Below are 23,748 nucleotides of genomic sequence, written 5' to 3' on the forward strand. Positions count from 1 at the left end.
TTTCCCCACGAGCTGAAAGGATTGGTTCCTTAGGTGTGTGATGTGTGAAACTCTGGCTTTTTGAATCCATGTTTTAGAGACTGTTTTGGCATGGTGTAGATTTATAGGGGAACTGCTCAGCACGGAATGCTGACAGCACACACACACACACACACAAATATAACATTAAAAACTGGACTTAGACACTGGACATGATTAAAATTGAAGGGACACATTAACCATCCAAGATAGATCCATGTGATGTTCCCCCAGACGGCCACCAGATGGCGATGTGGTAACATAATTCTGATTTTAACCTGCTGCCACCAGTAGATGGCAGCAATAAACACTGTTAGACTTTTATTTTGAAAACCCAGCAAATTTTTGCCTTGTCAGAGGCGGCGACTGGACGCTGAAGAGCGCAGTCTGTTGCCGCTGGGTTTATTACATATATTCGCTTTATTCCTGTAGATTATCCGTAGTTTCTCCTCTCAGGATGGCCGAATACAGCCAGACTGGGATTTTAACGGCTCTCCTGCTGTTTACTGTGGTTACAGTTAGAGATATTTACCTCGGCAGGAGCTCAGAGCAGGAACAAGCACAGCAGCAAAACAGCGGCTTCAAAAACACATTAAATACACACACTCCCACACAAAGCAGACAATCTCTCTACACAGGACCCGTCCTCAGGTTCCAGTACTGGTGAGTAGGGTTTGCTTTATTGCTTTATACAAAACGTGGCAAAAAAAAATAGTGCCTCATTCCCCAGTTTCCTGACGGAATATCTGTTCCACCTTAAATGCTGCACTAGTGAACCTCGGTTGTTCCAGGTTTTCGTCAGTGTTTAATTCTGTTGTTTTAGCTCCTTATTCATAAGATCTGTCCATCTGAAATAGTTATTTCTGGCGCCTTAACCAGTACAGCAGGTAACGTTAGTGTTAGGTTATAGTCTGGCACCTCAGATTCTCGCTTCAACTTTTATTTCCACCTTAAATGCATGCATCATTTAACGTGGACCCGAGCATTAATTCACTATATTAATTTGTTCCAGCAGCTAACATACAAACACAAGTACACAAAGATATAAAGGTATATAGCTTAATAGATTTATAATAGGATTGTAATATCCAATATAAACAGAATTGACTGTAGACTGTAATTGTATAGTTTACGTACCTATAGCTATAAATGTAGCTAATATTAAAGTGTAAGTACAAAATTAGGATACGTCACATATATTTAAATTAAGTGATAAATAACGTGTAATTAAAATGATATTTCCCTGTTGTTTTCAGTATTTCCTGAGGATACAGTAAGGTGTTCCAGGAGTACTCTCGCTCCATCAGCCAGCTGTACCCGGACATCAAAATCGAGGGGGAGAACTACCCCCCAAAACCCTTCAATAAGTAAGTTTTACACAGTTTTGGTTAACGTTTTTAGCCACTACATATTTACATACTCATGCAGCACCCACAAAACACTTTTATCCACCCTCACCATGTCCAAGTTCCCTACATTTGGAATTCAATATCTAATGCATATTGTAATGAAACTGTATTTCATAGTTACATATTAAGAGTTTGTACACTTTTAAGCAGTGCAGTAATGTGAGGTAGTATGCGCAAAAAACCTGATTTGACTTGATTTTACATTCTATGTCGGTCAATAAAGTACATTATTGTGGTAAAACAATCACTAAATGTCCAGTGCAGCCTTTGGCAGCAGCTAAAACACAACGTCCAATCCCACCAGGCCATTAAGTGTCAGTATAATAGATGTCTCAGAACATAAGGGAATATCATTGGAGAATATAACTGTTCCTCTACAGCTGTTTTGAGATGGAAGTCATTGTTTAGCAATCTCTAAAACACACATTGTAGGGAGTTATCTGAGCTACAGCCCACACAATCAAGTGCATTCATTCTTGTTCACAGAAGTAAGTAAATACAATTCCTCTCAGATGTTTGAGTGGATAACCTCCAGAGCAACTACGGTGACAATACCTTTTACTGTTCTTTCTCTGTTAAACAGATACTTTGCCAATTTCATGTCCTACATTAAACTGCTCACCATCGCTCTGGTCGTCACCGGTCAGAATCCGTTTCAGATGCTTGGAACAGACACGCCAAGGGTTTGGACCTGGGGCCAGGAAAATAAGGTAAACTTTACTTAAAGTCATTTTGTATATTTCATAAATGTAAATTGTTCCTGTTTATAGAAATTATTAGAAAGTGTAAAGTAACTTGCATTGTTTCAAAGTGCACTGACGTTTGTGAAGTTATTTCCAGTCGTTCACATGTTTATAGCCCTGTTTTGTACATTTGAGTGTTCACCAAAAATCTACCTGGATTTTTGTGTTACCCATAGTTTTGTTTTTATTTTTCTTACAGATCTTCTCATGTCTCATGGTGTTCTTCCTCAGTAACATGCTGGAGACACATTTTCTTTCAACTGGAGCTTTTGAAATAACATTAAATGGTGAAATTACTCAACCTTCATATTCAGGCTGACTGCGTTGTTCAGAAAATTTACAGTTGGATATAATGCACCTGTAAGCTTTTTAAAAAGGTGTAAAAACCTTTTTAACTCGTAAGAATATACTCCCTTCTTTGTTTCAGATGTTCCCATTTGGTCAAAGCTACAGTCGGGGTATGTTCCTAACATCCAGGAGCTTTTCCACATCCTTGACAACCACCTGAAGATGAATCAGGTCGACAAACTGAAGTTTGCCTCACCGTAGAACTGCTGTTCAGAGAGAGAAGTATGTGGTGAACAGCTGCTGTTTCAGCTTTAATGTTAATACAAATGTACAGACTTTTATACACTTTGGAGGGTAGCAGCTTTATTTGGAGAATACATCCTTAGTTTTAAAGTTAGTAATTTGTAAAAGATGATAGATGTTCAGGGAGTTAGCAAATGAAGCACGTGTTAATTTTGAACACTGCTTTAACCACACACAACATTATAACATTTTATATACATTTTTTAAATTTGATGGTTATATTACAACAAAGTGCCATTTCATTTTTCCTCTGCAGAATATAATAACTATCCCTGTTTTCCCTGCGCAGGTGTCTGGAGCTGTTTCTCCGGTCATTGAGTCTGTGGCTTTAATGAAGGTCTGCACTGAAAACAGTTTTCTGTGAGTGTGGACTGGATCTCCTTGCCACAAACTTCCTCTGCCCAGAAACACACTCGGGATCCTCACTGTCTCCATGGAACAGCACACTTCACAGGAGCCACCTCCTGATCACAAAACTGGATTTAAACTTGATTTTAAAAACAATCCTAGGGCTGAATCTCTAATGAATTCCTTTCTCCCTCCTGTAGGTTGCTTTGTGGGTCACAAAATAATGTTTCCAACACCAAACAGTACCTCTGTATATCAGAGACCCATATATAGGCTGTGCTTTACTCTGGTTTAGATTTAGTGCCCTGATTGTGTGTGTAGTAGGCATTGATTTATGACCCGTTTTGTGCACTATGTAGGGGATATTTGGATTCAGCCCTAGGCCTGAGATCAGTTTTTTTTTTTTTTTTTTTTTTTTTTGGGTCTGAACTCAAGGGCAGGTTTTTGTGTTTTGAAAAATGATCCTCACATCATTGAATGGTCTTAAACATGGTTGTTTGCACTGCTGTAAAATAATTGCCCTTTGGGGATATAGGTGGGCAATAAAGCAAAACATCACTATGTAGTAAAATTGGAGACACAACTTAAAAATTAAATACTACATTTAAAAAAAGGTCTAATAAGTGACTAGTGATTACTGTTCTCTTCACACTCCTGTAATGTCAGTCTAATAATGTTGTATTGACCACTCCTAATTAGACACAAGTTCTTTCAGGGTAGGGGAAATTGTTGTCTTGCTAAAAAGGTGCAGTTTGTTTAGACTACACTTAGAAAAATGCTTCAAGCTCTCTCTCTCTTTCTGTGCTAATCTCAGATCTGTTGCTCGTCAATGGGACAACTAGATTCTCTAGTCTTGGGATCTACAGCTTCATCTTTCTGATCTCTTCAGGCTGCTGGTCTATAGAGTCTCTCCTTAAAGAGATTGTTGAAGTAAACAGTGTCTTAGAGTGAGTGAACACTGAGTATGAGTTTAGCTGTGAATGGTACTCTTCTCTCCAAAGACTATTTTCCATCTCTCTGTATAAACGTGGTGGGGGAATATAAGCCCGTTCATCTATTTAATGTTAGATTTGTTGTGAAATTTTAAAAATGGGAGGTCAATTTTTGTTGGGATGAAGATTGAGAAAGCATCGCAGAGATGTTTGTCCTTGTTTCAAAGTGATGTAACGTGAAAATAAAGAAGTACAATAGACAAGCTGTCTATCTTTGTAGTTTAATTCTGATCTTTGACATGATCTGTTATATCATTGTTTTCTTGTGGAATGTGACACTAATCCTTTTTTTAAGGAAAGGGTTATAGTGCATTATTTTGCAGACAACTTTCTTAAACTTGAGCAGTAATAGATTACTGTAAATAAGAGCATTGGTGTGTTCTATTTTGAACTTAATAAAAATCAACAAAAAGGTACATTTGCCCATGCCAAATTTTTTAAAGGTATATTAGATACTACCATACCATATACTTAAGTAAATAATGTATTGTAATAGCATTTCTTAGAAGTAGATATACAGATGGCATTTTGGGAAAACAAATATAAAAATGTATAAATATTGCTTTTTATTAAAAGAGAAATAGTCAAGATTTAAAATATGACATCTAGTGGCTGAGTAGGTGAATGTACACAAACAAACGTTTTACCTGAGTCCAAATACTGTTTAAAGTAACAGTATACAGAACCAGAGAAAAAAAACAGTGAAACCATCTTTTTTCAGGTGTTATATACATACTGTACATAGTGAATCTGAATAATAAAATATTTTTGGAAAAAAATGTTGTCCTGAGCACAGGATACACAGGACTGCCTTGCCGAATATCTTATGATAATTGATACTTTTCCGGATAATTATAAATTATTTTGTCAATATGCTTGTATTCTCAGCTCTCACCAAAGAAAAAAAACCCTGGTAACAATCGCCTAGTGCACCTTTAAAGTCTTTTTTATTGTACGTAGTGCTAATGTAGTTGTGTGGTCCTCCGCTGCTGTGAACGTCGCTGCGAACCTCAGCCTTGCTTTGTTTTCATTTGAAACAGAAACAGACTGAATCTGGCCTCGGGTGTGGAGGAGTATGTAGACGAATTCTTCTGCTAACCTGTCTTAAACTAGTCGTTCTGACGAAGACACTTTGTTAAAAACAGACCAGAATATTTCAGGTTTTTAGGTTTATTTGAATGAGAATTGTAGAAGAGGAAATAAGCCGACCAGTCGACAACCGTCTCGTTATCGTCGGTTGAGCTCTGTTTAAACAAGTAGTCTGTAACTTACACCTGATAACAGCGGGGTAGAATGTGTTTCATCGTTGTTGCTGTAGTTTGAGATGGTGCTGTATTTTGTGTACTTAATGACGATTCAGCGAATGTAGCTCAGACAAACAGCACCGAAGAATTTTCAGCTCCACCTTAAATGGTGGAACAGTATGTAACGGCTGCGCTGTTTAAGGTGGAACAGGAATTTCTGAAAAGAAAACTGCGAATTGTCATTCAAATAACACTTCGTTTCTTTTTTTGGTGGAATATAAGTCAGTATCTGCGCGTATTTTTTTGCGTTTATAAACAATATTTAATATAGTAAACCCAGCATTGTGAGTGGAAATATGCTAAATCGTTTTAAGTGACCAATCCCCATAAACACAGGGATATAACGTTGCATATCTATCTAGGTAAACATAGTTGAAGGATTTATTTACAGTATTTCTTTATAATTTTAACTGAATCTATAAGGTTTTCTAAGTAAATAAAGAAATACTACTTTATATCTGAAATACATAGCTAGCTATATTTTTATAGTTTTCAAACGCATCCACAACAGCAGATTATGAAAATCTGTTTCTAAATATGTAGCCTGTAGTTTCCTGGAGTCATTTCAGTCATTTACAAATGTGTCCCCAGGCTTGGTTAATTATCTTAAGAAGAGAGACAGAAAACATTATTTTTTCCAGTTTTAATCTCTATATGTGACATATTTTGATGAAAATCTTTGCTTTCTGCAGCCCTGAATACCTGCTGTAAATGTGTGCCTTTCACCCTACATGACAGCTTCAATTTGACAACAAGCATGAGTAACCTGGTGAGTATTTATATATTTTATTATTAGAAACATATTTGCATCAATCTTAAAAATCTAGTGCCCCTCAATGTCCATGAAACCCATGAAAATCCACATCTGATCATTAAAATATCTTTAATTATTGCCAAGAAGAAAATCCCCTAATTCCTTACCACTCACCTGCAGCTTTAGGTTCATGATGTCAGAAACCATGGCTGCATGAATCTAAGATTTAGAGACTTTCAGCCATGGCCTTGTCTGCTTATTTCTCTCATTACTATGTGATATATATAAACACCACCACTCAGACATGCTAAATAGGTTAAACCCTGACTATTAATGGAAGTGGTCTATAAAGTCTTTTCTAAAAACCTTTCTAAAAATATCATAAACTGATGACAAAACTGGCTTTTTGCCTCAAATCACTTGACTACAAACATTTTAGAACTAAAGCTAAAGAACTAAAATAAATTTAGCACTTAAGCAAGCTAGTGAAAAACAATGACTATTTCACAATGTTAGTGTTATGTTCATCTCCAAACAAAAATACACAAGGCTCTTTCTTCATAAAATAATCTAATTGAAAATACTTCACCCGTTTGTATCTAAAAACAGCTTGCGAGCACAGTCCCACTCGGTCTGGGGTTTTCTCCACTCTTAAACCTGGCAATTAACACATGACCTTAATCAGGTGTGAGCTGAAATCTGTTTGAATCTGCTTCTCCAGGGCCTGAGCCTCTTTTATGAGATTTAAACCAAAGACAAAGAGAAATTCCTGATGTCTGACATCCTTTTTGCATCAAGTGTTTTAAATTAAAAGCTTAAAGAGTGAAGCTAAAGCTCATGTGAGAGTTTAGTATCTACTAGAATTTGAAGTTCCACTTAAATATTTATCTGAATTTCAGTGAAGGGAAAACCTAAGGCTGAAATTCAGATTTCTGGTTTGATTCTATTAAGCAGAGTATAGGGAAATTGTGCTCTGTTGCTTTAGTCAACTTTTAATGAATGAAACTGGTTCTTTTTCCCCAGACTCAGAGAAAAAGACGGTCAAGTTCAACTTCTTCATGCTACAGACGTAGCAAAAGGCGCCCAATTCACACAGTGATGGAGACCATTGACGTGATTGAAAATGACAGACTCAGTAGTGAGTGAAATTTTTTTTTTTTTTTTTTTTATATAATGGAACCTGAAATAAAGCATTTTGCATCTAATTAATGGAAAGTGGGTGATGTAGCAAAATATATCATGATACACATACATCATGATCACGTTTTAAACTTGGACTGCTTTAAATATCTTTGTCAACCGTTACCCTGTTGTGGGAAATTCAGTGTGGAATTAAATTGTTTCAGAATTGTGAATGTATCCTCATCAGTGAGTTTTTAAAATGCTCAGAGTTTACCATAATTTAGTTGGTTATCAGCTCTTATTCAACTTTTCTTTGAAATCCCCCATTCTTCTGCTTTTTTCTGAAGGTGAGGAGGTGGTGGATTTAACCTGTGAAGGATCAGAGCCAACTGTGGTGGATCTCACTAATAATGACTCTGTTGTGGTCAGTTTTTTTCTATCTGACACCATAATAAGAGCTATTCTTTTTAACTTGGATATGATTTCAATTCATTTTTAAGAGTGTTTTATACTTTTCCCTCTCCTTTCTCCCCTAATCAATGCCTCACTTTGTGGATATCAGCTTGTGGAAGAAGGTAATTTGTCAGTTTTATACTTTTTTTTTATTATTATTATTATTATTATTTTTAAATCTGCACTAAATCCAGTTAAAGACAAATCCTACTCTATTTTTCGACATTAAACCATGCCGTTTCCATTAAGTTTTTATTTATTTATTTTTAATTTATTAAATACTGACCGGGCAGCACGGTGGCGCAGCAGGTAGTGTCGCGGTCACACAGCTTCAGGGCCTGGAGGTTGTGGGTTCGATTCCTGCTCTGGGTGACTGTCTGTGAGGAGTTGGTGTGTTCTCCCCGTGTCCGCTTGGGTTTCCTCCGGGTGCTCCGGTTTCCTCCCACAGTCCAAAAACACATGTTGGTAGGTGGATTGGCGAATCAAAAGTGTCCATAGGTGTGAGTGAATATGTGAGTGTGTGTTGCCCTGTGAAGGACTGGCGCCCTCCAGGCTGTATTCTCCGCCCAATGATTCCAGGTAGGCTCTGGACCCACCGCGACCCTGAACTGGATAAGGGTTACAGATAATGAATGAATGAATGATTAAATACTGACCAAATAAAATGCATACTCTTTCATCACAATTCAATTTAGAGTTATTTCTTTTTTTTTTTCCCTCATTTGGCTCTCTGAAGGATGAAGATTGCTGTATTGGTCTCTTATTAGGCTGTTGAAATGCTTTTGGGATGTAGTGTATACTCTGTATTTTTGTCAGGAACACAGAGCAGAAGAGGGACTGAGAGTTATGTTCTGAGCAGTGATGAGGAGGAAGAGCCCAGTCTGAGTCTGAGTTCAGATCTGCTCTCCTCACTACATGCCAGTTCCAGAGCCAGGTAAAACTCTCCTTGTGTTACAAATCCTGTAAAAATGACTCGCACTGTTCCCTTTTAAATAGATTCAACATTTTTTGTTCTTTTGCCCAGATCTACACCCGGAGCTGTTAGTTGCCCCGTGTGCATGGACGCTTATGCAGAGGTGAGGTTTATTTTGGTGTGGTTTTATCTGAATAATTGGACTCCTCTTGTCAAAAGCTGTTGATTTTATTGAAATAAAGTGACAAACCTCTGCACACAGCCACTGTTTATTTGCTGTTGAGCCATGTTTGCTGAAGGGGTTTGGACATCTGATTAAAGATGCCTCCCACTAGATGTATACCTGGGAGGAGACCCAGGACACGTTGGAGGGATTATATCCCCAGCTGGCCTGGGAAACCCTGGGGAACCCCTAGGCGAAGCTGGTCTGCCTGGGCTTCTGTGCTCACCCTGTTGCTACTGTGACCCTTTAAAATGGATAAATGATTGAATGGAATTTAAAATTGGAGACAGCATTTTGCAGCAGAAGTATGTTCAACTTCTCTTTATTTAAAAAGCAGTTGAACAATTGCTATGTTTGAGTATGTTCTCTGTTCTGTTTCCTCCAGATAATAGAGAGTGGTCGTCTGATGGTGTCGACGAAGTGTGGTCACCTGTTCTGTAGTCAGTGTATCCGTGATTCCCTCGCCAGGGCTCACTCCTGCCCCACCTGCAGAAAAAAGCTCACGCACCGCCAGTACCACCCCATTTACATCTGACCTGTCAGAGTACTTTTAATCTCTAAACATCACACACTCACAGACTTCTAGTACCTCCCCATTTTTACACTTGACCTGTCAGAAAACTTTAAACCCCCCACCTGTGCATTCCCACAGCCGGTCTTTTGTCTCAGCCTAGCAGCTCCTTTACAAAGGCGTCACCTGTGGTGGGGTGTTGCACAAAGCAGGATTTCAGTGTTGGCTTGACAAGTCCAAAGTGTCTCACCCAATTGGAACATCTCTTGGCTTTCCCTCTGTTATTCTGGACTAAATCTATCTGGTTTACTCTGAAATCCTGCTTTGTGAAACACAACCCTGGACTTCATCCTGTCATAGACCAGTAGTGCATCAGTAATTCAGGTTCATGTCAATCAAGACGGAACAAGATCCACGTTTTCAATGCCGTACAAAGCTGGATTTCTGTGTTTAGATGGATAACTTAAGCCTAGGATCAAACGTGTATAATGGCAAATTTACATTCCTGTTGGAACAGATATTAAGGCTAAAGATATCTCACTAAGAAATCCACAAAGCATGATTGATTGTTTATCTGGCGAACTGGATATTCCTGCTTTTCTTTGTTTAACCAGATAATTTAAGCCTGAAATCTCTGTTCAGTAGGAGGAGAGCTGAAGGCTAATTGATTACTGAGCTTTGGGTTTAGGTTTTCTGAAAAGTGCTTAGGAAGCCTTAAACTTAAGGAAGCCTTATCTTTGCTGAAAAGTTATTTTCAGAGTGTGTTTTAAGTTTAAGATTGTGATTTAATCTGGAGTTAGAAAAATGCTTCCTGAAGTTTGAAGTGAGAAAATTATTATTATTTTATTTTATTTTTTTTTTTTGTGGGGGAGAAAGCGAGAACTTGCCGAGTCTGAATATTTCAGATTGTTTCTCGTGCCTGGCTCTCTTATGAAAGGATTTAAAGGGTGATAAATATTGTCCATAGTGTGAGTGCGGTTTGTTCTTACTTGTACTCGTTAATTGTAAATATGTGAATGTATTTAATGTACAAAGTCTGAGCAACTTACCGTTCTAGTACTATGTTTAAAATCTCATTTCAATAAAGCTGTATTATGCTCAGAGGGTGGTGTTTGTTTAATTGCAGTGGAAACCTACTTGGGGTCACATCAAGGAGAGGCCATTTTATTCAAGCACATTTTTAGTCTGGCACATTCCTTTTTGGTAAAGAATAGTTATATACAGTTTTTGGATATGACATGCATTTGTGAAGCAGTGAACTAATTAAGGTGATAGGGTAGTTGATTTAAAATAAATATAACCAAATGTTCACATGCTTACGGGTGCACTAGGCAATTTCATCAGTACCTGTAGGTTATATTATTTCACTAACAACAACCAGAAATTATTCATCTTGAATCCTGAACACACTAGTGCATTAGTGAAGGCCACCAAGCAAGTGAATCACAGCTGTAAAGACAGGCCTGACTGGTTTAGAAGCTGTACACACGTGATGATGCTATGGTTCAAATAAGAAATGTTAAAAATGTTCTGTGTATTTGTACTAGTTAGAAAACGAAGGGAATTCACCCACTGAACTTTTATGTTCACTGTAGCGGATGTTGACAATTATATACACTAGGTATTGTGTCGATGCGGAGAAGAAACACTAGATGGCGCTGTTGTAAAAGCTTTACTCTGTAGTTCGCTTTAATAATGAACACGAGCCAAACAGCTTATTATTACATATTCATATTTTTGTTTGAGAATATATATAAACATAATTTTAGATTCTTTTTAAATTTGTTTTTTCACCTGAGACAATTCAGAGTTCAGTGTTGTGAAACCTCAGCAGAATTATACAGTGTATACTTTATTTATACTTTCATTGTTTAACTGTAATGAACTGTAATGAATTTAATCTAAGGACTGTTCCTCAGGGATGGCTTTACTCTAGTTGTTGGAACATTGCTGTGAGGATTTATTTGCATCTGGCCACACCACAATGGATGATTAGTCGCGAGGCGGGAGATCCGTCGCGCTTCATCACTCCAGAGAACACCTCTCTAGTTCACGTAGGCGCATGTGCAGCTGCTCCATAATGTCTCATTTCTTTGGTTAATGCATTTTAACAGACTGTACAATATAAGTCATTTCTTCAAACGTGTACTTTATACAGCGCACTCGAAAGTAATGTATTCTGACAGTGAAGGAATGTTGCATTCTGATTGGTCGGAAGTTGCCCGAGGGGTGTGGCCTGTGGCGGAGCTGTAGCGCTGGGGCTGAAGCTAAATCTGAGCTAACGGCGCGGAGCCTTTAAACAACAAACCGCTTTAATTCATACTCTCAAACTGTCTGAGCGATTTAAACGCGTTTGAGGGATGTAAAGAGGGTTTAAGAGTTTTAGTAAAGGTAGAAAGCGCGCTGGAAGGATACAGGAGCTTTTATAGAGCAGAAAGAGGAAGAAATAAGGAGAAATAAGCGAATATTAAAGTGTAGGGGAAACTTCTGGACTGTCACCGCTCCGTTTTTCCAATAATATTGAGGGAAGTTAAATTTGACATTTTTATCACTCGACAAGCGCTAAAAGACTCAACCGAGGTTCGCGTTCTGTGGATTATTATTATCTTTGTAATATTATGTCAGATGTTGGACACTTCTTTTTAGGATAAATAGTCTGGAGGATTTAGACATGTTCTCTCCCTCAGAGCTTCAGAGCAAATACAGGATTTTCATTCACTGTTGGTGAGTTTCATTTTAAAGAATCTTCATGCTTTTTTATTTATTCATTTTGTTTGTTTGCCTTTTATAAACGTACTTAAATTGCAGAGCTTCCAAAATAAAATCAGACCTTAATGCATCAGTTTTAATGGTCTATGGCTAAGAATGGCATTTTTCTCCTCCTTTTATAGTTCTTAGTTTCTGTGTCTGTGCTGAGTTTGAAGGGAAGGCAACACAACAAACAACACAATAATTACTTATAAATGTTCTTTAACTTTTTCAAAATACATATGTGATTATTTATTCCCATTAATTAAGTTAATGTATGCAAATAATGTAGTTTAATACAAGTTTAAACCATGTTTATTCCAGATATTCTGTCAAATATCACGATTTATTGATTATCTGAGTAAAATAAAACACAGGTTGAAACCTCCTCTAAATGGTGTAGACAGAAACAGAGCATTTTCCGCTCAACTACTTTAAAAATGCAATTAAGCTATTAAGTGAAACTATTAGTGAATTATTATAAAATAAAATTAAAAAAGCACGAAACCTTTACACAGAGTTGTTCTCTCAGCATTATTTCAGTGCAGAAAAGTGTTTTTGTTATTATGATAAATAAAAATGGTAATAGTTGAATTAAATAGTGGTAGTTGAGTTCTAACCATTGAAAAGATTAAAATAAATATGAGAAAAAAGAAATAAAGCTGACACAGTCAGAGGCGGGAGTGTTTCCCTGCTGTTTTCTGAGTTAAATGATTAACAGTGTTTTATTATTGAACTGTAATCTTTGTTACAGATTTCCCCAGAGCCTTGACCTTCCTCTAAAAATTATGGAGCTGAACATATACTACACTTCTTATTTGCACACTTTGTCAGGAATGTTGCAGGTGGTTTTTAATTTACCAAGTGCTTGCTTGTGATTTTCCCACAGATTGCAGCAGCAGAGCCCTATTTTATGAACATCATGGACTTTTTGTGGATTGTTTTTATCTTTTCGGATGTTGTTCTTCTGACACACGCAGCTCGCAGTGAGTATCGCTCAGCTGTTTTATACCATCCCAAAATATCTGGTATAAATGGTAAATAAATGAGTGGACTGGATTGAGATGAACCTTTCACTGTCAAAAAACATATAACTACCGTAAACACAACCTGTTTTTACTGTTATTGTATAAAATGAAGTGTTTATTTCCCTTCCTGGTGGATATTTGCAGAGAGATGTGTACACAGTAAGACGCTGAGCTCCAGATTTTTCAGTTTGCTGCTTTTTAAAGTGGCGAGAAAGTATGAAATTGTTTTAAAACAGTGAAGCATCTTATTCTTTTGCGACGTAAAGAAGCATTTGGATCATATATTTTTCAATTTATTGCTGCATTTAATCAAAATGAGCTGAAATTCTAAAATTGGCTGCATTTTTTGCTTTTATTTATGTGCTTACTTTTTAACAACATACAGTTTGCCACCTTATTTACAACGTTTGGAATTTTTTTGTGATGAACTGTACAAAGAGAATAGAAATTACTCTGCACACATGTAACAATAGAAAACATGTGGCCAGAGAACAATTTACCTGGTATTTTTACTCTCAGGAAATACACAAACATTCCTTCATTCATTGCCTTTCACACACAAACATATGAATTGTAAATATTGGGACTAAATCTACTTGGTTATACTAAGGTCTGTATTAGTTATATACCAGACATAATAGCATTCAGAAAGTTTAGAAAATGGAACTCAGTCTGTTTAAACTTGACTTAGACAGAAACAGACTATTTATAAAGTGGATAAATAATGACTAAATCGACTCAGATTCACATACAGAGAAAAGCAATGCTGTAAACTGATAAAACAAATCCAGATATGTTTTACCTTTATGGGTGACATGAATGTGAATGTCTCTGATACCAATATGACTCTGATATAATCGTTCGCCTGTGCACTCAACCGCTGTGAATGAGCTGCAGTCTGAAACTCGACCCTCAACTTTCCCCAGGTTTCAGAGACTGAGACATTTAAAAGCTCGTCCTCTGGCTTTGTTCAGCTGAATACATTAGTCTTCTCTCTCTCTCTCTCTCTCTCTCTCTCTCTCTCTCTCTCTCTCTCTCTCTCTCTCTCTCTCTCTCTGATGGAGGAGATAATCACAGTTCAGTGATTCTGAGTTCTGCAGGTGAAGCGTGAGTCTCTGCCTGTCTTTCCAAAATCCTTAAAAATTCACCTCAGACTCAACAACACGACGCCAAGTGTCTGTGTGCGTGTGTGTGCTGTGTGTGTTTCTGTGTGGGTGGATTGCGATGGGTGATAGAGGATGGCGATACAAAGATATTTTATTGCTGTTTTGATGAAGGACAGAACAATATTATCCTCAGAATGCTTTGATATAAACATAGCACAGTAATTGCAATATTATTACACTGTGGAAATATATCATGATGTGATCATTTTGCTGTATCGCCTGCACCTGATGAGGGGATTCAGAGAAGAGAGGGAGAGAGTGAAGACTGAATGCGCTGGTGGAGAGAGGAACAATGCAGCTTTCAGGCAGACGCTGAGCCTAAAGTAAACAGAAACGCCGCGAGCAGTGAGATTAGATTAGGTGGTTCTGTTTGTTTGCAGGGTTTTGGGGCTTGTAAATCAGCGGCGTCGAGCCGAGCCGATAGCATCAGGACGTCGAGCTGGAGGCGGGTTTGATATGATACGCTTGATACTGAACGAGGGCGAAAAACAGAGGGAAACAAGACAAAAGTTTGCCTGTTCATTGCCACAAAGCTTGGTCATGTTACTCCAGGAATCTGATATGCTAGATCATTAAAAAAGTGTGGATGGTGGGAGGCAGACTCTTGTGATTCTGACTGTATTTGAAAGGGTGTTGTACATACTACTTGCTAGTCGATTGGGCCCAATATATAGTAAGTATTTTATAGTATGTGAGCAAAATTACTGCGAGGAGTAATAGGTAGTGTGTCATTTCGAATACACCCTCCTAGTCGAGAGGTTTCAGAGTGGGAGCTTTGAAATCCAGGGGCTCGTTGCCTGGTAGCCCCCACAGTGTTGTCGGCTGTTTACTCACATTTGTCAGATTCTCTACGAAGCAGAAGCAGATATTTATGGATCTGCCTTTGCCTGCCTTACAAGGACATGTCTTTGATTAAACAAAATGATTCGGACATAAGCTTGACACAGAAACACGTCTTAAACAGCGTCCTGGAGAATATGAAGCGTCTGGTTTACTCACTGCTCACAGGTCTTACATCAGCGTATAACACGGGATATTTCATAAACAAGTGTAACGTGAGGTAATCCACATCATTGCTCTTATTCACTTTTAGAAATTAAAACGTGCCTCAAATTGTTCGGCGAGAGGATGAACTTATAAAGATGTTTTAAAAACTAGTTTATGTTGAAGTTGAGTATTACATTTTATTAAACCAAATCCAAAATCGTCTCTAAATGCCCTGAATTTGGACTCCACTCTCTTTGTGGTGGACTTTGGTGGTTCTCTGTACGTTGTAAAATAACATTGTATTTACAAAACAACAAAATTTCGCTCGCAGGAAGCAACTTTTTCTGGAATATTCTATTATATAATATCGCCCCTAATGCCACTGTAATGTTATTGTTCTGCTGCTGTTGGGTTTGGCCCATGTTTGATCCTAGAAGTTGAAGCCTGATTTAATCCATATAATAATGTTTTGTGTTTAGTGCATTACCCAGCACTTATTTCCATCTGATCAGGTCAGAAGTTAATCAGAAACTTCCTCCGCCGCGTCTAAACAAGTTTTAACTTTAATCATTCACTAAATGTAAATCACGGCCATCAGCACAAATCACTGAGTTTACAGTGAATTGCAGTGAATTACTGTGCGTTTCTGCAAATTTCAGCCCTGATTGAGTGATTACTCCTCGTTTTGTTGAGACTGCAGCGTGAGAGGTGACTAATATTTTCCGTTTTCTGGCGGAAGTCTGTTTCTCTCCTGGATCCTGATTATTTCGGTGGAAGGATCCAAGTTGAGGCTGAAGGAACTGCTCTCTGCTGTGGTTCCTGAAAATCCGAAATAAGTCCCTTGGCCAGAGTTTAACAGTTCCACATGGAATTCCAGCAATTTGTTCACAGAATAATAAAGCGAGTGTGTGTTGTTTTTTTAAGAAGCAGAGTTTGCGGAGCATGAATGGACGTCATTGTCTGAACGCACACATGTCTGAGGATTTGTGACAGCACTGGGCCATTATTCACAATAACCTCAACTTTAGGACATTAAATCAACTGAAGGTTTGATTTAGGCACATTATACACTAAAATAACATAAAGAACCCAAAGACAAAAATGTGGTTTTCTAAGGGTGTGTTTATATCGTCAGCTTTGGTTAAGATTAAAAAGACCCCTGCTGCGATTGCTCCGATAGCATGCTTCATTAGAGTAAGTGTGACCATTTCCTGTTGAACTCTGATGTGCTCTAAACAAGCAGAATGAGACCACCTGAGCAGGGTCTCTGTCCTTTTCTAACCGAGTTCTGGAGCAGTTCATTTCAAGTGTGAACACAGTATGATACAAATGGATCTAAACAAACCAAACACAGGTGATGATGAAAACAGCGGACCTTGTTTAGTTCTTGCAGTGGAGTAGTTTCTGACACAGCTTTGGCTCTTTTATCCATTTCACCACCTCTTTTTCAGTGTTTCCAGGTACGCAACTCTCATGTATACACAACCCAGATAATGCAGTAAGCCCAGCGTGGGCCAATGTTCTGATCACTGGCTCACAAATAGACCAAGGGACCCGAACTAACCGAACAAGTATAAACACACTCTAAAGCAACCTTCAAAAAAGATGTGTGATAGCAGTTTTCTACTGTAATAAAGATTGTTGTTGAACAGAGAAACTGGTGCTGTCCTGACCCTGCAGTCTTGCTGTTCTTGAACTAATGAACCAATGACGCAAGCAGCCGAAGCGCAGGGCCCTGGCCTCTCCACGTAAAGATGTTAAACGTCTTATCCATCATTTACAACTAAAAATACGAGAGCTGACTCCGGACAGAGAGATATGACCTCAAAAAAACAAAAGGGAGAAGATTTGTAGACAGTGTCTGGGTACGAAACGCACACATACAGATATGTAAAGGAACACTGTGTCTTTTCTTAAAAGGTTCACTGGCTCACAAGAACCAGAGATCCAGATTCAGATCTAGAACCAGCACCAAGCACTAAGTTGGTAGAAGGCGGTGAAAGTGACTGGCTATTTTGCACTGGTTGGATGTACTCTGCTCAGTTACAATGAAGTGGAATCAAATCTGATTAAATCTGATGTGAAACACTGAATACCACCCCCTTGTTTGAGCAGCTCCTTAACAATAGTCAGTGGTGCGACCTTGTGCATGGAAATGTATTGTCAGAATGGTGTTAGTGAGTGAGCACGTGAGTCAGCGTGTGAGTGTATGTAAGCATGTGTGAGTAAGTGTGTGAGTGACTAGTTATAAGTCAGTCTCATGAGGTGCTTCGCAAGTTAAAAAAGTGAATGCGTAAATCATGTAAAAATGCAGTACTTTTACATGAGGTGGAGATTTGTGGGATATTCAGCCTCTGTTTACATCCTTGTGCTTCTTAAATGAAGTTGTAAAAGAAATTCTTCCTTGAATTAACACACACTTTTTAAAGAAACGTTCATTGAAATGTTCTCTGAGGAACCAAAATTGGTTCTCCTTCAGCAGCGCTCCAGAGAACCCCAGCACATTTAAGGTCCACTGAAATGTAAACAGAGATAAAGGCAGAACGTCCCACAAATCTCAGTTTAATCGTCAGCACTGAGCCGTGTTTGAGAGTTTACAGACACAAATCTCTCTTTAATCATTACGGCAGGCTCCAGTGCTTCAGGACATTAGCATTAAACCCAGGCTTATATTTAACATTAACATTAACTCCGTGTTAATATTTAATTTAACATTAACTTTAACATTAGCATTGCGTTAACTGCAATTTAACTTTAACACAGAGGTTCCTGTGTTTAACCTGAAGAATGCGGGAGAAAATAAAAAAAGGTAAAACAAGGATGTTGTGACATTTCTTCTGCTTTAAGTAAAACCCAGGGATTAACCCACCGCAGAGGGAGGAGAGAGAGGTAGAGGGAGGCATGAAGAGAAGAGAAGGTGGGAGAGATAAAGAGAAGGGTAAGGAGAGAAGTTCTGAGAGAGAGAGAGAGAGAGAGGGGGGGGGGGGTAGGATACAGAGCAGAGGAAGAAAGAAAGCACTGAAGGGTGAGAGAGTGGAGGAGTAGCGTAGAGTTAAAAAAGAAAGAGGACATTTGGGGGAGAAAACTGGGCGAGTACAAGAAAGAAAGGAGAGAGAAACTGGGGATATGAAGAGGTAGAGAAGCATTTGAAAGTGAGAAGCTCTGGGGGAAGAAGAGGAGCAAATGTTTCTGTCTCTGTTTTTAATAGCAGTCATTTGTTATTTGTAATAAATGAATGGACTGTTCTATTGTAGTGGAGAAGCTGTGAGCGAGGGGGAGCAATGAAGTGTGTGTGAATTCGGACGCTGTTTATTCAAAGCCGTTTATTTATCACCTTTTCTCATTAACGGCAAACTGCGAGGGACATTTCTGAGAAATGAGGGGAAGGTGCTGGCCGGTCACGTCCTGAGCCCACGTCGGAGTAAAGTTGGTGTTCCTCGGTGGAGAAGGTGTTCCTCAGTTGAGGAAGTGTTCCTCGTGGGGGGGTTGTTCACAGCTGTGGGAGTGTGAAAGGAAAGGAAAAACAGGGCAATTAAAACAGGGGGTGGCTGTGAAAATATTTATACAAACGAGGGACGGGGGCATGAGCACAACTCTCTCCTCGCAGAGAGAATGAACTGCTGAGGGGGGATTTTAAAACAGTTTTCTGAGTGGAGCACCACCTAACAACAAAAAGTAAAGTGTTTTTAAAGGTGTGTAAATGAAAGTAAAAAAAAGGAACACTGTGTGGGTTCAGTAATCTTATGCATGGCTGACTACTGCGGCGGTGCCTTTGAAGTGTCTGTCGTGTACTGGGGGGCCACTGTATGGTGGTGGGGTATTAGGACCTGGGCCTGTGACTGACAGGGGCCCAGAAAAGTGCTGAACATGACACGAGGTGTGTGCTGCGAACCCACCGTCTCACTCTGCTGATAATGTGCCATGCAAACCCGCACCTAAGGGTGAATCTAAAAGACATGATGCCATGCAGATGCTCACACTGTCTGAGAAATGCAACCCCACAACCTTTCTGGACCCGTGAGCACTTTGTTCAGTAAGGCTTCCCCTTCACACTGCATGTCAAATCAGGGTACATGAAGCTGAAAAACAGGGCTAAACCTAGTGCTGGGTGAAATGAGCGCAAAAAGGGGGCTGAATCATGTGACTACAGCTTAGTTTTAAAGTGACAGTACATTAACACACAGTGGGGACATAACAGAATAAAAGCAATCAATATAGACCAGATTATGTCGAATAGAAGTTCTGAATGCCCAGCCCCAGCTAAACCCATACAATGGAGTATTCAAACTATGAAACTATGACTTGTGCCCCCTATAGGTGCCTGGAGGAATTTCAGGTGGTGTGTCTGAGAGGTGAGGTTGCAAAGAGTAAATATTTAAACAAATCTGTCATAAAAGTACGTGCTGGGTTTTATATTAATTATTTTTTATTTTATTTTGTACTTTGCATGGGGTTGCACACTCTCAAAATAATGGTGTTGGGGGCCTCAGGAGGAAGATGTTGGAACAACTCTGACACAGTGTCTTCTCAGCTCTACGTTGTTCTGTTTTTTCAGGACTGGGTTCAGAAGTTCTAGTTTAGTCATTAATTATGTTACACGCAGTGACCAGACGCCTCGACCTGTTGAGCTGCGCTGTGTAAAGTTCTGCTCCATCACTAGGAAACTGCTGTGATCCCAGTTTCCAAAAATCCAGTCCTCCATGATGCCGATATCAGCCGAGCGATGTATCCATGTGGTTCTAGTGGACGCAGAAGTGAAGGTCTGATGTGCGATGGTTTGGATGCATGTGAGGGTCAGGAATGTGACCTAGACCACACTCTGTTTCTCTCTGTGACCTCTGATCTTTCCTGCAGAGAACCGAGTAAACACAGACCACAGGGAAACAACTACAACAGAAACTACATTAACATCCCTCTGAACCGACCATGTGACGGGTTGGTTGTTTGGTTTTTGTAGTGGTTCTTGTTGGGTGTTCTCTAGTTCCATGTGGTGTCTTCTTGGTTTATTATGTTGCGTCTTTGTGAAGGTTTGTGGTGATAGCTGTTTGTCATAGTTTTTCAGTATTTTTGGAGGTTCTGTTGTTCCTGGTGGTCCTTCAGTTCTTTGTGAATGTTCTCTGGTTCTTTGTGAATGTTCTCTGGTTGTCTGTGAAGGTTCTCAGGTTCTTTATTCTGGCTCTTTGTTTCATTGTGAATTCTCTGGGTTTTCGTTAAAGTTCTCTGCTTTTTTCTGATGGTTCTTTGGTTCTTTGGAGGTTCTCTTGTTCCCCGTGGTCCTACACTCCTTTGTGGAGGTTCTCTGGTGCATGATGGTTCTCACAATGCCGTAGACCAGCCAGAGAGAGGGGTGTGAATGTTCTGACTCAGAAATAAAGCCAGGTTCACAGCCCAAGACTAAGCCTGTCTTAGTCTGGACCGAAAATTACTTCCAATGGCACTAAACATTTAGTCCAAGTCTAGTCTTCAGTGGCTGAGTTTAAAAAGAATGAGTTATTGAAGTTTTTTTTTATTAGTTTAGTAAATATATTTATCATATACTTCACAAATGTATATATACTTTTTTATCATCTCTCTCTCTCTCTCTTCTCACTTCCCTCATTTCCCCAGCTGTTCTTTTGGGCGAGTTACAAATGAGATGTTGAAAAGCAATCCTGGGACTGGAGACAGCTTCTCTTGTTTTCTTTGGGATTTGGCGTGTCAGTTTGTGTTGGGGCCTGCTCCCTTCCAGCAGCTGTGGATATGTCATGTGTTAGAGTAATCTGGGGCTCTCTCGACCAGAGAGAGAGAGAGAGAGACAGAAAGAGAGAGAGAGGGGAGGGGGGTGAAGAATACCACACCAGTCTAAAACAAAACAAGGCCCACAGATGATTGATCGCCCGTACCTCTTTGCTTCCCCTTGTCTTTCCCTCTCTCTCTCTCTCATTCTGCTGTACATAGATCAGGTCTGTTCTTTTTTGATGAGACCCTCAGGTCTCTGAGCTAGGTATCCACCTGTGATCCTTCAGTGTTCTAGATATATAGCCTATGCCATGCTGTTTTGTACTAGACGTTTTCATGGCCCCCAGCCCAGTGCCTCTGTTATTAGTAGTTACATGCATTCTGGGGGTGTCAACACACTACCAATTTTACTGTATATCTTAATACAACAACAGGACACTTTCACCAAGCTGATGCTCACATTTAAATGTTGTTTCAGTAACAGCTGACTGAAGCTGAAATCTGACTCTTTATTGATGCGCCATTCAAGGTGGAACGGAAAATGCGAATAGGAAGCTGGCAAATAAGAGGTTAACATCTGATTAACTAGTGTCCCACCTTTACAGTATTAGGAGCAGTAGTTAAGTTGGTTTGGATGTTTAGAGCAAATTCCTTAAAACTGTTATTTTGTGGCGGCCTGAACTGGCTTTTGAAGTGGGAGCCTAGACCCCCCCACACACAGGTACGATCATAGCTTCTCTGGTGCATCAGAAAGAGCTTTGTGTTAAAGAGATGTTTGGGATGTTTGACTTTGTGTCTTGTTTATGTCTCACAGTTTCCACGTCTGTAAAACGTTCTGCTTCTCTTTAAAGTGTGTTCCAGCTCCTCGCACATGGTAACGATGCTGAGTAACGGGCACGGAGATCAGGAGCTTGTCTGAAACCCAAAGGTTCACTCCCTGTCCCTGTCCCTGCAGAGAGTTTGGCCTGTTATTTGGCGAGTGTGTTTTTAGGCCGAATGTGAATGTAACCTACTGCCCCTGTTAATACTGCGCCTTATTTCTTGTGCACTGAACATGGCGATATATCTGTCCCCAGCTCTGTATCCTTTTCAAGGTTAAAAGAATCTCCCCACAGACACAGTTACATACTTACAACCCCAGACAACATGTATACACACTGCTTGTGGACATAAATGTGTGGTGGGCAACCACTGAGGTCTTTTGATATTTTGAATGTCAAACTACCTGTTTTGTAGTGGTTTGAAGTTCAGTCCCAGCTCTGTTTTTGTTTCCATCTTCACTCAGGACTCTGGGAGTCGTATTTTTATAATGACTCAGTAATGGTAACGCTGTGGCGTGGTAAACTAAAGCCCGACTGTCAGTGGCTTTTCAGTTGTTCGTCTGTCGTCCCATTGAGAAGTGCAGCCAGCTGTTGAGGTCGGGCCGAGCCGGAGGAATGTGTGAAGCGTGTGAGAGTTGTGGGAGTGGTTTTGGGGGCTCATGGGAATCTGAAACGATGGCAGGAACGAGTGTGAGAGCTGCAGACTGCTGGCACTCGAACAGCTTCACCCGCCTACAAACACGGGGCTTAGACTTTGGCCATGGGAAACGCTCAGCCAGAGAAAGTTAGTGGGGAAAAACGTGCTGCGGGGTCGACACACACAACACAGCGGCTTTAGGGCAGAACGGTCCAGAATGAATGAGCTCTGCACCTGTGACAGTCTTCATCTGCTGCTGGTTCTGATGTGTCTCTCATCCCCATGAAGGGTCTGCCTTGATAAAATTACATGGCGATATGAGCCAGGGCCTGAGCGATGTATCGGCCGGATGATAATATCAAATGATACGAACAACGCGCTTCAGGTCTTTTTCCTCTCTTCCAATGCTTTTTAATGGCCCTAACACTTCTCTGAGCTTGTGTAGGGCTCTCAGAGCCTGACCCCCCTTGTGGCCCCACACAGCAAAAATACTTGTAATATAAGACGTTGTGGCACGGAACAACTCCATTCTCTTTGGGATCTAAATATAAGATCTGGGCTTGGAGAGGGATTCCAGACCTGCCCTTGAGGGCCAGGGTGGGGGTGTTATTTAGAGAGAGAAGAGGGAGAAAGAAAGAGAGAGTTAGCTTCAAAAAGAGTAAAGAGTAACCCAGAAGGCAAACTAAGAGATTTCTATGAGCTCAAACATGGACAGGTGCCTCAACAACTGACCAGTTTGAGACGGCTGTCCAGGAGTTTGGGCCATAGCTGAACTCACACCACACCAGAACATTACATGATAATATATTGTTGTTATATCAAAAATCAAATTTTGTACATGTAATCAAACCTGCTCTTGAGGGCCTGAGAAGGGAAGAGAGGCAAAAAAGAGTGAACAAATGAACGAGAGAAAGAAAGATGAAAGAGAAAGAGCTTGTGAGAGAATAGTGACTCAGACGACGGATCAGTGGGGAGTTCTGCTCTGACAAGGACAAGTACCTGCACGACAGATTTGTTTGAGTCCGTTTTGGAGAATTTGGGCCTCGTGAGCAACGCCGTGGTGAAGCGACAGCTTGTGGAACCTGGACCACATCTCAGGTCCAAGTGGGGGGAGGGTGGGGGACGGGGGGGTGATTGGAGAGATTAGGGGGTTATTCTACTCCTGTGGCGCCACAGTGAATGAGGGACAGAGAAACACTTTACAGGAACTAGTCAATGGCGGGGTGAGGGGTGCTGTGTGTGTAATTTAATACACACGCTTC

The 23,748-nt window shown here is 39.9% G+C and overlaps 3 protein-coding genes across 6 annotated transcripts in view; all 3 read left to right on the forward strand.

Moving 5' to 3' along the window:
• Positions 1-365: 365 nt before the first annotated feature.
• selenot2 (selenoprotein T, 2) lies at positions 366-4,304 on the forward strand. Its single transcript, XM_066649123.1, has 6 exons — positions 366-681; positions 1,275-1,385; positions 2,011-2,137; positions 2,370-2,457; positions 2,598-2,740; positions 3,051-4,304. The coding sequence occupies exons 1-5, from the start codon at positions 476-478 to the stop codon at positions 2,717-2,719; spliced, it is 654 nt and encodes a 217-aa protein (XP_066505220.1). The 5' UTR covers positions 366-475; the 3' UTR covers positions 2,720-2,740; positions 3,051-4,304.
• Positions 4,305-5,078: 774 nt separating this feature from the next.
• On the forward strand, positions 5,079-10,475 carry rnf4 (ring finger protein 4). Of its 4 annotated transcripts, none has more exons than XM_066649136.1 (8): positions 5,079-5,174; positions 6,098-6,174; positions 7,183-7,297; positions 7,629-7,705; positions 7,844-7,856; positions 8,551-8,668; positions 8,759-8,810; positions 9,256-10,475. In XM_066649136.1, exons 2-8 carry the CDS (start codon positions 6,163-6,165, stop codon positions 9,403-9,405), a joined length of 537 nt encoding a protein of 178 aa, XP_066505233.1. In that variant the 5' UTR covers positions 5,079-5,174; positions 6,098-6,162; the 3' UTR covers positions 9,406-10,475. The 4 variants fall into 4 exon arrangements, with proteins under 4 accessions (XP_066505233.1, XP_066505237.1, XP_066505234.1 ...); XM_066649140.1 differs by lacking the exon at positions 5,079-5,174 and adding an exon at positions 5,230-5,261; XM_066649137.1 differs by lacking the exon at positions 5,079-5,174 and adding an exon at positions 5,324-5,767.
• A 1,205-nt stretch (positions 10,476-11,680) lies between these two features.
• The window catches only part of fgfrl1a (fibroblast growth factor receptor like 1a), a 55,521-nt gene continuing 43,453 nt past the window's right edge, over positions 11,681-23,748 (forward strand). The window contains exons 1-2 of the mRNA XM_066648940.1: positions 11,681-12,105; positions 13,019-13,115. Coding sequence (XP_066505037.1) covers positions 13,043-13,115 — 73 coding nt within the window. The 5' untranslated portion in view covers positions 11,681-12,105; positions 13,019-13,042. The remainder of the gene's footprint in view (positions 12,106-13,018; positions 13,116-23,748) is intronic.

Source organism: Hoplias malabaricus, chromosome 17 (assembly GCF_029633855.1).
Source record: "Hoplias malabaricus isolate fHopMal1 chromosome 17, fHopMal1.hap1, whole genome shotgun sequence".
Taxonomy (NCBI): Eukaryota; Metazoa; Chordata; class Actinopteri; order Characiformes; family Erythrinidae; genus Hoplias; species Hoplias malabaricus.